Source organism: Eubalaena glacialis, chromosome X (assembly GCF_028564815.1).
Source record: "Eubalaena glacialis isolate mEubGla1 chromosome X, mEubGla1.1.hap2.+ XY, whole genome shotgun sequence".
NCBI classification, from domain to species: domain Eukaryota; kingdom Metazoa; phylum Chordata; class Mammalia; order Artiodactyla; family Balaenidae; genus Eubalaena; species Eubalaena glacialis.
In genome coordinates, this window is record NC_083736.1 from 127,635,005 (window position 1) to 127,647,348 (window position 12,344).

Genomic DNA, 12,344 nt, shown 5'->3' on the forward strand with positions numbered 1-12,344 from the left:
GCTATTACAGATTTCTGCAGGCCAAATCCCAGTTCCCAATGGACCCCTGCAGTTTATGGAGTACTAGCAGGGAATGTGTTTCAGTTGCCCACAAATACATACTTGTATAGTCATATTGGGTATTTTCAGGAGAAAATGAGATATTTTATTTTTATTCTATCTCTAAAGAAGGGTCAATCTGAAATGGCCACAAATCAAAACTGGGGCCGGCGCGTTGGGGCTGTTGGTTGGGGGCGGCCGCGCGGCGCGAGCGGGCCACTGGGGGGCGGGCGCGCGCAGGGATGCTCCGGGGGGCGGCGGCGGCGGCGGCCGTGTGGGCTGAGGCTGCAAGGATGGCGCGGGCCCTCGGGCCTTTCCTGAGCCGGCCGCTCGGGCTGCGCCGCCGCCGAGGCCCCTTCAGCCTCGGGGCCGGGCCCGCCGCCGCTTCTGAACGCGGGGGCCGGGGAGTCCCTGCCTGGGCCCGGAGCCTCCCCTCGGGAGCCCCGAGCCGCTGCCCTCCGAGCCCCATTTCCTGCTTTTTCAGTTTCCCTGGGGAGGTGATGAATTGTTCCGGGGGTCCCCGATGAAGCGGGCCGGGGGGCCGCGCTCTTAATGGAGGGTCCCCGCGGGGCCCGGGTGGGGAAGCGGTTGTCTTTGCATGGGCGGGGCACTTCCCGAGCCTGCCGGGACCGTGAGCTGAACTGTGCGAGAGGGACGTGTCCGAAGCCCGAGAGCCAGCTCACCCGGCCAGCATGGCATCTGAAGAAGCCTCTCTCGGGGCATTGGAAAGTCTGATGGCAGAGTTTTTCCACGACTGTACAACCAATGAAAGAAAACGTGAGATAGAGGAACTTCTTGATAACTTTGCTCAGCAAATAGGAGCCTGGAGATTCTGCCTGTATTTTCTCTCCAGCACTAGGAATGACTATGTAATGATGTACAGTTTAACGGTTTTTGAGAATCTGATCAATAAAATGTGGCTTGGGGTCCCATCTCAGGATAAGATGGAAATCCGTAGCTGCCTGTCCAAACTCCTCTTGGCTCACCGCAAAACCTTACCTTACTTCATCTGGAACAAGCTCTGCAAAGTGATTGTTGACATTGGCCGTCAAGATTGGCCCATATTCTACCATGACTTTTTTACTAACACTTTACAGTTGATCCAGTCCCCTGTGACAACTCCCCTCGGGCTGATCATGTTGAAGACAACTTCAGAAGAGCTGGCTTGTCCCAGTGAGGACCTCAGCGTGGCTCGGAAGGAGGAGTTGCGAAAGCTGCTGCTGGAACAGGTGCAGACAGTGCTTGGGCTACTGACAGGTATCTTGGAGACTGTCTGGGACAAACACAGCGTGACTGCCACCACCCCACCACCATCCCCGACCTCAGGAGAAAGTGGTGACTTACTGAGTAACCTGTTGCAGAGTCCTGGTTCAGCCAAACTGTTGAATCAGCCAATCCCCATCCTTGATGCGGAGAGTGAGTATATCTGTTCCTTGGCCTTGGAGTGCCTGGCCCATCTCTTCAGTTGGATTCCTCTGTCTGCCAGCATCATCCCGTCCCTCCTTACCACCATCTTCCACTTTGCCTGCTTTGGCTGTGACATCCGGGCCAGAAAGATGGCATCGGTTAACGGCAGCAGCCAGAACTGTGTGTCGGGTCAGGAGTGCGGCCGGCTTGAGGTCCTGGCCATGTCCTGCATCAATGAACTCATGTCCAAGAACTGTGTGCCTGTGGAATTCGAGGACTACTTACTGCATATGTTCCAGCAGACTTTCCACCTCCTGCAGAAAATCACCAAGGATAACAATGCCCACACGGTGAAGAGAAGGCTAGAAGAACTCGATGAGAGCTACATCGAGAAGTTTACTGACCTTCTGCAGCTCTTTGTGAGTGTTCACCTAAGAAGAATCGAGTCCTACTCCCAGTTCCCCATGGTGGAGTTTTTGACAGTTTTGTTCAAATACACATTTCATCAGCCTACTCATGAAGGTTACTTCTCTTGTTTGGATATCTGGACGCTCTTTTTGGACTATCTGACAAGGAAAACGAAAAGCCGTCTGGGAGACAAGGAAGCAGTTCTCAACAGGTACGAAGACGCCCTAGTCCTCTTGCTCATGGAGGTGTTGAATCGAATCCATTTCAGATACAACTAGGCCCAGCTGGAGGAGTTGGATGACAAAACTCTGCATGACGATCAGCAGACAGAGTGGCAGTGGTACTTACGCCAGAGCTTGGAGGTAGTGGCCAAAGTGATGGAGCTCCTTCCCACACATGCCTTCTCAACACTGTTCCCAGTTCTTCAGGACAATTTAGAAGTTTATCTGGGGTCACAGCAGTTTATAGTTACTTCAGGGTCAGGACACAGGTTGAACATCACAGCAGAGAACGACTGCCAGCGGCTGCACTGTTCCCTGCGAGACCTGAGCTCCCTCCTGCAGGCTGTGGGCCACCTAGCCGAGTACTTCATCGGGGACGTGTTCGCAGTGCGCTTCAGCGACGCCCTCACGGTGGTGGAGAGGTTGGTCAAAGTCACTTTGTATGGATTTCAGATTAAATTGTACAACATTGAGACTGCCGTGCCATCAGTATTGAAGCCTGATCTCATTGACGTGCATGCTTAGCCCCTGGCTGCTCTGCAGGCTTACGCTCACTGGCTAGCACAGTACTGCAGCGAGGCTCATCGGCAGAATACGCAGCCGTTCGTTACGCTCATCTCCACCACCATGGATACAGTCACAGCTCTGATCAGCACCAAGGTCCGAGACAAATTGCTGCTATCTGCGTGCCATTCACTGGTCTCACTGGCCACCACTGTGCGACCTTTCTGATCAGCATCCCTGCAGTACAGAAAGTATTCAACAGAATCACGGATGCCTCTACCCAGCAGCTTGTTGACAAGGCTCAGGTGTTGGTGTGCCGAGCCCTCTGTAACATCCTGTTGCTTCCATGGCCAAACATCCCAGAGAATGAGCAGCAGTGGCCTGTCCGCTCCATCAACCATGCCAGCCTCACCTCTGCGCTCTCTCGGGATTATTGCAACCTGAAGCCCAATGCTGTCGCCCCGCAGAGGAAGATGCCCCTGGATGACACCAAAGTGATTATCCACCAGACACTTAGTGTCTTAGAAGATATTGTGGAGAATATCTCTGGGGAATCCGCCAAGTCCCAACAGATCTCCTACCGGTCCCTGCAGGAATCCGTTCAAGTCTCCCCGGCCCTTTCCAGCTTTTATCCATCAGTCAGATGTGTCTGATGAGATGCTAAGCTTCTTCCCCACTCTGTTTCGAGGCCTTAGAGTACAGATGGGCGTGCCTTTCACTGAGCAGATCATACAGACTTTCCTCAATATGTTTACCAGAGAACGGTTGGCCGAGAGCATCCTCCACGAAGGCAGTACTGGCTGCCGGGTGGTTGAGAAGTTCCTGAAGATCCTGCAGGTGGTGGTCCAGGAACCTGGCCAGGTGTTCAAGCCCTTCCTCCCCAGCATCATCTCCCTGTGCATAGAGCAGGTGTATCCCGTCATCACCGAGCGCCGCTCCCCTGATGTGAAGGCTGAGCTGTCTGAGCTCCTCTTCCAGATGCTCCATCACACCTGGAGGTGCTTCTTCAAGTCCACCGTCCTGGCCAGTGTCCAGAGGGGGATTGCTGAGGAGCAGCTGGAGAATGAGCCTCAGTGCAGTGCCATCATGCAGGCTTTTGGACAGTCCTTTCTCCAGCCTGACATCTACCTATTTAAATAAAATCTCTTTTACTTGGAGACTCTCAACACCAAGCGGAAGCTGTACCACAGAAGATCTTCCGGACCACCATGCTCTTTCAGTTTGTGAACGTGCTGCTCCAGATCCTGGTTCACAAGTCCCACGACCTCCTGCAGGAGGAGATTGGCATTGCCATTTACAGCATGGCCTCTGTGGACTTTGATGGCTTCTTCGCGGCCTTCCTCCCAGAGTTCCTGACCAGCTGTGATGGTGTGGATGCCAACCAGAAAAATGTGCTGGGGCGGAATTTCAAGATGGATGGGGACCTGCCCTCATTCACCCAGAATGTGCACAGCCTGGTCAACGACCTGCGTTACTACAGACTCTGCAACGACAGGCTGCCCCCCGGCACCGTGAAGCTCTAGGTGCAGCTTGCTCACCGCCCGAGGGACACCGACTCCTGCCGCTGCCACCTGCACCACCTCCGCCTGCTGCCACGGGTGTCTCCCGGACGGGCCTCGGCCTCTCATCGGTTTCTCACACCCGGAGTGGCGTCGCCTGCCCTCATCCCCCTCCACGCTCCTCTCCTGCCGCCCAGCCAGCAGAACTGGCTCCGGGGTGTCCCAGGGGTTTGGAGCAGGCAGGGGTCATGCGGCCAGGTACCGGGGAGGCACCGGAAAATCCTGGGGGGCGGTCGGTGCAGATCATGCGTGTATCAGTCACGAGGCAGAAACGCCAAGGACAGCTGTGACAGTGCCACCTTCTCACCACTCCACCGCCCCACCCCTCCCGGCCCAGCCGGCTAAGGAGAGGCATGATGCTGGAGCTACTTTGGCACTTCTGTCAAGCCACTCCCTCCCTCCCCCTCAAATGCCTTGAAGTTTCTGCTTTTTGTCAGAGATTTGCAAACTCATGGGTTTTTTTGTTGTTCTTGTTTTCTCATCATTCCATTGTGATACTAAGAAACTGAGAAGCTTAATGAAAAAATAATATGCTTATGTTGTTGTTGTATTTAAAAAAATCAAAACTGGGGCATGACCAAAACTATTCCTCATTTTTGAACTTTTTATGGTACTAAAAATGCACCATGTCATCTATCACTTCTTGCTCCTTAGGTGGCTTCATTTTTCAACATTAGTTATTACTACTTCACGTTTGCTGTTCATCAACTTTAAAAGTGACACTTGTCCAATAAAAATAGACATCCTTGGCAAAGAGATGGCACTTCTGGATTGCCATCTATTTCATCAACTTCTAAGAAGAACTCCTCACATGATAAATAATGAAAGTATGAGCTAATCACAATGAAAACAATTTTACAAGAATCTTTTTTGGCATGTTCTGTTTTTTACAATAGTTATGGCATTTCATTGTGATGTCAATTTGCATTTCTCAGAGAAATGCAAAAACAAATAAACAATACTTAATACAATAAATATTCTAAAGAAAAAATAAATTCACAGTTCTCAAAGATACTTTTTTCTTCAGTATCTGAGCTAAAATGAAAAGTCCTCAAAGTCTGAAATATATAAAAACATTAACTGTTTTAGTTTGTGGCACAAATGTTTAATTATATATATATATGTATATTATATATATATACATATGTAATATATTTCTAGAATAGTGACATTTATTCAATCTAAAACTTATTTTTCTTTCAAAGCTTCTTTTAATATTTCATTAATTATCTTGAAATGATCCTAATTTAATCATTATATCCAAATCTAGAAACACTGATCAATGGTCTTCATGATTCAGATTTCCCACCAAAACACTGGGAAAAAAAATAAACAAGAATTTAATTACTGACGTGATGCACTTTGTCAAAACAAAACATTAAATTTAAAGTACAGTATTGGGGAAGTGCTTTGTAGTCTAGTTTCTAGTACAATTTCATCATTTGATCCTGATCCTCTTAACCCAGGGAGATAGATAGGCAGAGCCTCTTTATTTATTTATTTATTTCCTACAAAGTGAGGATAATCACTCCTATTACATAGTACTGTTATAAGGATAAATGATATAATGTATGTAAGCCATCTATTGAAGACACTGGCTGACAGTAGATTCTCAACAAATTTTTTTTTTAATGAATTGGATTTTCCCATTTCATCATGTGAGGAAATTGCAATTCAGTTTGTTTTAGTGACTTGCTCAAGGTCGTATAGAAATTGATAGTCTGTCTATATTAATGATGTTACTAGAACTCAAGTCTTACTGATTCAGTTGAATTATTTCTAAAGACAAAGATTTAAACGTCCAGTATTAGTTCAGTTCTTCTGATACTGTTTTAATCAGTGTGACCTGGACTTATTAATTTCATTTTAGGAAATGTTTTTGGCAATGTATTCCAGAGAACAAATAGATTAGAGCATGTTTCAAGATTGCTATAGCTTAATCATGCAATACCTTCAAATCACAAATTTGACCTATATCACCTAGCATTGTAGCATGGAAATAGTAGAAAGAGCAGATTATTAATAACTACAATTTACTCATCACTTTTTTTGTACTAGGTACATAAGTGTTTTACACGGATCATCTCATTTAATCCTTGCAATATCTTAACAAGTCTACTCTCATTATGGTCATTTTATGAACAGGAACAATAAAGCACAGAGAGAGGTTAAGTAACTTTGCCCAAGGTAACAGAACTAGGAAGTAGGAGAAGAAATGGTTTCAACCCAAGCAAAGCAACTCTAGTCAAGTCTATACTCTTAATCCTCATGCTCAACAGCTTCCATGGATGATATGTAATTAAGAGTGGCTCAGTTGAAATGCAGAGCAATCCAGGGTATTAACCAAGAGCATAACAATTTGACCACTAGAGAGACTTAGAAAAGAGGAAAATGGGGGTTTGGAAGAGCAAAGGGAATGTGAATGGATGGTAGAGCAGGGGTAGGAGGTTCTGCAAAGCAGCTTTAAGTGAGAGTAAAAAAGCTGAGGGAAATGGAATCCTAAGCCTGAAGACTGCACTCTTGCATCTATAAGGGGCTAAGGTGTTGAAAGGCTAATAGGACCAGGAAAGAACATTCTGGAATGTTCTGGTGTGCTCTAGTATGGATAAAGTCATCGTGTGCCAGGTTAGGGAAGTTGTGCAGCCATAATCCAGTGGACCATGGAGAGGAACTGAGACTGTGCATCAGTGTGCAGATATGGTACGGGGAGAATTCTGTTAGTGCATGAACAAAGGAGCAGGCTGTTTCAAGCTCATGTGTCTAAATTAATTGCATTTCTGAAGCCAGATTAGTAGGACTCTCAAGGCTTGATGTAACAAGGTAGAGCTTATACAAGTGAGAGTTGGAGGTATTGGGAAAGTTTTCAAAACATGGTGGTAAGGAAACCAGGTATGTGTGGCTAATACCTCAAATACACACATATCCACACATACACACACACATATACACAGTAGTCCACAATTCCCACTCCACGGTTTCCTTAGGAGTGTTTTTTTAAAATATTATTATATTTTATTCAAAGTAGAAATTATTATTGAATATTATATGTGATTTCTTCCTCTGTAAAATTTAGTTGTTTTTGACAGCACTGGTAGATAACTAATACTATACAGTTTGAGGAGAACAATGTTTTGCTCTAAATATGTGGATGATATCTTAGTCGCCTCAGACTGCTATAACAAAATACCATTGAGTGGCTTAAACAACAGACATTTATTTCTCACACATCTGGAGTCAGGGAAGTCCAAGATCAGGGTGCCAGTTTTATTTTGAGGTTTCTTCTCTTGGCAGCTGCCATTTCTCTGTGTGCTCATATGACCTGTTTTGTTTGCCTGGAGAGAGAGAGAGAGACAGAGAGAGAGAATGAGTGAGTAAGCTGTCTCCTGTCTCTTCGTATAAGGGCACTAATCCCATCATGAGGGCCCCACCTTTATGAGATATGAATTTTGGAGGGACACAAACATTCAGTCCATAACATATGGAAATTATATATAGTAAACTTTTACACTAACTGCTGGTTAACAAGTTTCAAACATTTTCAAGTAATTATGGAGTAAGAAATTACTTGTTATGTTCTACTCTAACTTTATAAAGATGAACAGAAATATCTTTTTTAGATCTCAATTATTTGCCTAAAAAATGGACATTATTTTTTTAACTCTATTCATAAATTTTGGTCAGTCAGATTCTGATCAATAAAAACCAAATGTCATACTAGCAAGATCTTTGAACTGGTAATCAGTAATATAGGGTGAGGAGTGTTAAATTTGGCAATAATATGCTGTGTATCCATGACCTGCTTTTTCTTAGTCTCATTTTCCTCTCTGGAAAAGAAATGTAGTAGAACCAAATGATGTTTACTTTAACGTGTCGTTTCAATGACCAAATTACCCTTTTTCTCCAGGACTGTCTTGGTTTTGGTCCTAAAAGTCCAGTCTACCAGGAAACCTCTATCCTGTGATGTAAAAAGTTTTGAATTTCCATTATTGGTGAAGACATATGGGGGAAAGCACAAAGCTGATATTGCAGCCAAAAAATCAGGTGCTGAAAGACACACTGTTTTCAGTGTGAAGTGGATAAGGCATAGACTAGCTGAATTCCATGGTTGCTGTTGCTCCTTTTTTCTTCCCTGACTGCTGATGTTGAAACTATGATCTGTAGTCCACAGTAGTGGATCATCCATTGTTGCTTCACTCTGAATGATGTGACTTAAATATGCAACTCAAATGTTATGTAGTTGTGAGTGTTAACAGTCCACTTTTGACTCTGCCTGTAGATTAGCTGTTGTTTGTATCAAGATAGTGTTAATTTAACTTTTAATTGTGAATAGTATTACTATGTTTTCTCAGAGTTCAGATAATGACAAAGAGATGATTACAGTGCTAACACAGCCATAACCTGGACATCACTAAAAAAGAAGGCTAAATGACTGTGTGATTTAATGACTGACAGAAGGACGCCAACAATAATATTAGGGAGGTAAATAACCAAAACAGAACATGCTGTGCAATATGCAGAGAATAATTGGGGATTGGGCATGGTGGAGAAGGGGAAGCGAAAGCATATATGAAGACTGAATCTCATAAATCTTACAAGCAAATACTTGTCAGTCAATAAAAATTTTTCATCATCCAAAAAAACACCAACACACAGTCAAAAATTCAGGCCACTGAATTAGCCCGGGCACACCACATGAAGGAACACCCATTACCTTATTGTCCTTTTTTGTTGTTGTTGTTTTGTTTTTTATACAGCAGATATATATTTTATTGTTCAAACCAGGAAGTCTTATGGGTGAAGATTTTTATTAAGGTATTTATTCACTGACTGAATGATTTGATCTTATTTTATTGGTGGTCAACTACCATTCAAAATTTATTTTTGAAAATAAAATTATTTCTAAATGACTTAAAATAACATATATCTATGTTAATTACATATACATTGCTACAAAAGTATATCAATTAAAGCAAAAAGTGTCATTTATATTAAAAGTGAAATAAGCAGATTCTCTTTTCTTGTTACATATTCACACATTTCAATTCCCTAGCTGCCTAGTATGCCTTGCAACTGGTATTTTTCTGCAAAATGCTTTTTAAATTATAATTCTTCTCTCTTTCTTTTTTTACACAATCACCCATAATCTCCCCCCAAATTGTTTTTTACTTAATAAAATTGAAAATGCTGATATATTTAATTGCCACTTTTCTTTATACCATAACATCTTTAATTGAGATAATTCCCTCTCTCTCTCTGTCTCTCAGTACCTGGTAAAAACTAACCAAACATTTAAAAAATGATGAATAGTTTCAATTCCATTTTTTTTACAATGACAGGTGAAGGTATTTCAACCCCAACAGATTTATAAGTATGTCTTATTGCCTTCATTCAGAAAACTAATATTATTAATGAATATCTTGCAAGACAAATTGGTTAAATTAAGTTGACTCCATATATGACTCATTTAAATATTTCTATGTATGCTTTTTTTTTTCCCCTTAATCTCTTCATTTTGGTACATCTGAATCTGCTTTTGTCTACACCCAAATTCCTGGTGCTCAAGGACGCTAGAGATGATAGAATTAAAATAGCAATGTTTGAGTATTCTTAACCATGACATTATGCACATATAATAACAAGAGCAGGGTAAAATACACACAATCTTGTGAAATCTACTCTTTGATTTAGAGACACAACAGATGCAATTAATATTGTACTGGTAAACTGTTTTAAACTGTTTATGTGGAACTAAATTATCCCTCTCACTGTTTTTGTTTTTGCTTTGAATTTCACATAACTTTTTATTTATTTTTTATTTTTTTAACATCTTTATTGGAGTATAATTGCTTTACAATGTTGTGTTAGTTTCTGCTGTATAACAAAGTGAATCAGCTATTTGTATACATATATCACCATATCCCCTCACTCTTGCGTCTCCCTCCCACCCTCCCTATCCCACCCCTCTAGGTGGTCACAAAGCACCGAGCTGATCTCCCTGTGTGATGCAGCTGCTTCCCACTAGCTATCTATTTTATATTTGGTAGTGTATATATGTCAATGCCACTCTCTCACTTCGTCCCAGCTTACCCTTCCCCCTCCCCTTGTCCTCAAGTCCATTCTCTACGTCTGTGTCTCTAACAGAAACTAATACAACATTGTAAAGCAATTATACTCCAATAAAGATTAAAAAAAAAAAGACTGAATGGCTATACTTTGCAAATATATGTGATGTTCTCTGAGTATTCTTTTTTGACTGTATTCCCTTCCTTACCTCCGATATATCCACTATTCTGCATATTATGGTAATCATCCTCGTGTTTTCCTTTATAATTATCATATATATATATATATATATAGTCTTTAAACAACTTGGTATTTGATTTTTATTGTATTTGATTTTATATAATTGGAATCACACGTTTTTCTGCAGCTTGTGCTCAATGTTATGCTTTTAAGAATGCACAGTATTGATGGAAGTAGCTGTATTTCATGTATTTTCCTTGATGTATAGTATCTCATTGTAAGCCTACAACATGGTTATTTTGTCCATGAATCTTTTGATTGTTTCCAGTTTTTTTTTCTTTTTTGGCCTCACAGCATGGCATGCAGGATCTTAGTTCCCCGACCAGGGATCGAACCCGTGCCCTCTGCAATGAAAACATGGAGTCCTAACCACTGGACTGCCAGGGAATTCCCTCCAGTTTTTTGTTGGTACAAACAATGCTGCTGTGAGTATTTTTGTACATGTCTCATGGTTAGAATTGCCAGATAAAATGCAAAGTGCCCAGTTAAATTTGAATTTCAGGTAAACAACAGAATTTTTTTTTGGTATAAGTATGTCCCTAATAATACATGGAAGATATACATAGATGTAGATACATACTATCTTTTGTTATTTATCTGAAATTCAAGTTTAATTGGATGTCCTGTATTATTTGTTTCCTAATTCTGGCAATTCTATTTATGGTCCAAATTTTCAAGAACTTATCTAGGATATATATATCCTAGGTATATATATATCCAAAGGGTGTAATTGTTCTGTCATGGGAAATAAGCATGTTCAACTTATTTCCAAATTGGTTGTATTTACATATCTGCTTGCAGTTGTATGAGAACTCTCATCATCCAGTACCTTCACTAATAAATAGTGTTGTCTGACTTTTTAACTTTACCAGTTTAGTAAGGGTGAAATTATATATCCTGCGGTTTTAATTTGAATTTCTTTCATTACTAATGAATTTGAGTTTCTTTTCACGTCAGTGTGGACCATTTGTATTTTTTCTTCTTCGAAGTGCCCATTCATGTGTTGTGCCTCTTTTTTCCTATTGAGCTGCTTGTCATGTTGATGATTTGGAGGATTTCTTCATATATTCTGGATACCAAACTATTGTTGCTTTAATATGTTGCATAAATAGGCTTCCAGTTTGTGGCTCATCTTTTCAAATTGAAGTTAGTCCTTGTTGATCATATATGTGTTAAGTTGGCTTCCAGAATCTCTACTTAGTTCCATTGTTCTCGTTGTCTATCCCTGAGTCCAAAACACACTATCTTGATTATTATAGCTTTGTAAAAATACTGGATTATCTGGTAGGGCATATCTCCTAATTTTTTTGAGTTTCGATTTAAGGTATGGTACGTGGTCAGTTTATATTAATGTTCCGTATGTGTTTAAAAATGTACTTTAATCCAGTTGTTGAGTGCCATGTTCTATAATTTTCCATTAGATTAAGCATGCTATTTGTGCTTTTCAAATCTTCCATATACGTACTGATATTTTTCTGCTTAATCCATCAACTATTTAGAGAGGTATGTTAAAATCTTTCAATACGATAGTGAATTTGCTCATTCATTTTTTCTTATAATTCTGCCAAATTTTACTTAATAAATTTTCAAACTATTTTCAAAACTATTTCTCAGTAGGTTCCATCATGTTTAGAACTGCCAAATTTCCATAATGAATTGATTCTTCTATAAATATATATTGACATTCTTTATCTAAAGTAATAATTTTTACCTAGAATCTATTTTGTCTGATATTAATGTAGCTGAGCCATATTTTTTGTTTACATTTATTTGGTATAGATTTTTTATTCTTTTAATTAAATATTTTTTGTGTCCTTATGTTTAAATGTGACTCTTGTAAATAATATATTAGTAGATTTTTTTAAACATCTAATCTGAAAATCTTTTTACTGGGGAACATAAT

At 41.2% G+C, this 12,344-nt stretch overlaps 1 protein-coding gene across 1 annotated transcript; it reads left to right on the forward strand.

Annotated features, from left to right (window-relative positions):
- Positions 1 to 730: 730 nt before the first annotated feature.
- On the forward strand, positions 731 to 4,102 carry LOC133082254 (exportin-6-like). Its single transcript, XM_061178779.1, is given in 4 exon segments — positions 731 to 2,799; positions 2,802 to 3,195; positions 3,197 to 3,765; positions 3,768 to 4,102. Coding segments are annotated over 4 exon segments (3,366 nt in total). The 5' UTR covers position 731.
- The last annotated feature ends 8,242 nt before the right edge of the window (positions 4,103 to 12,344 follow it).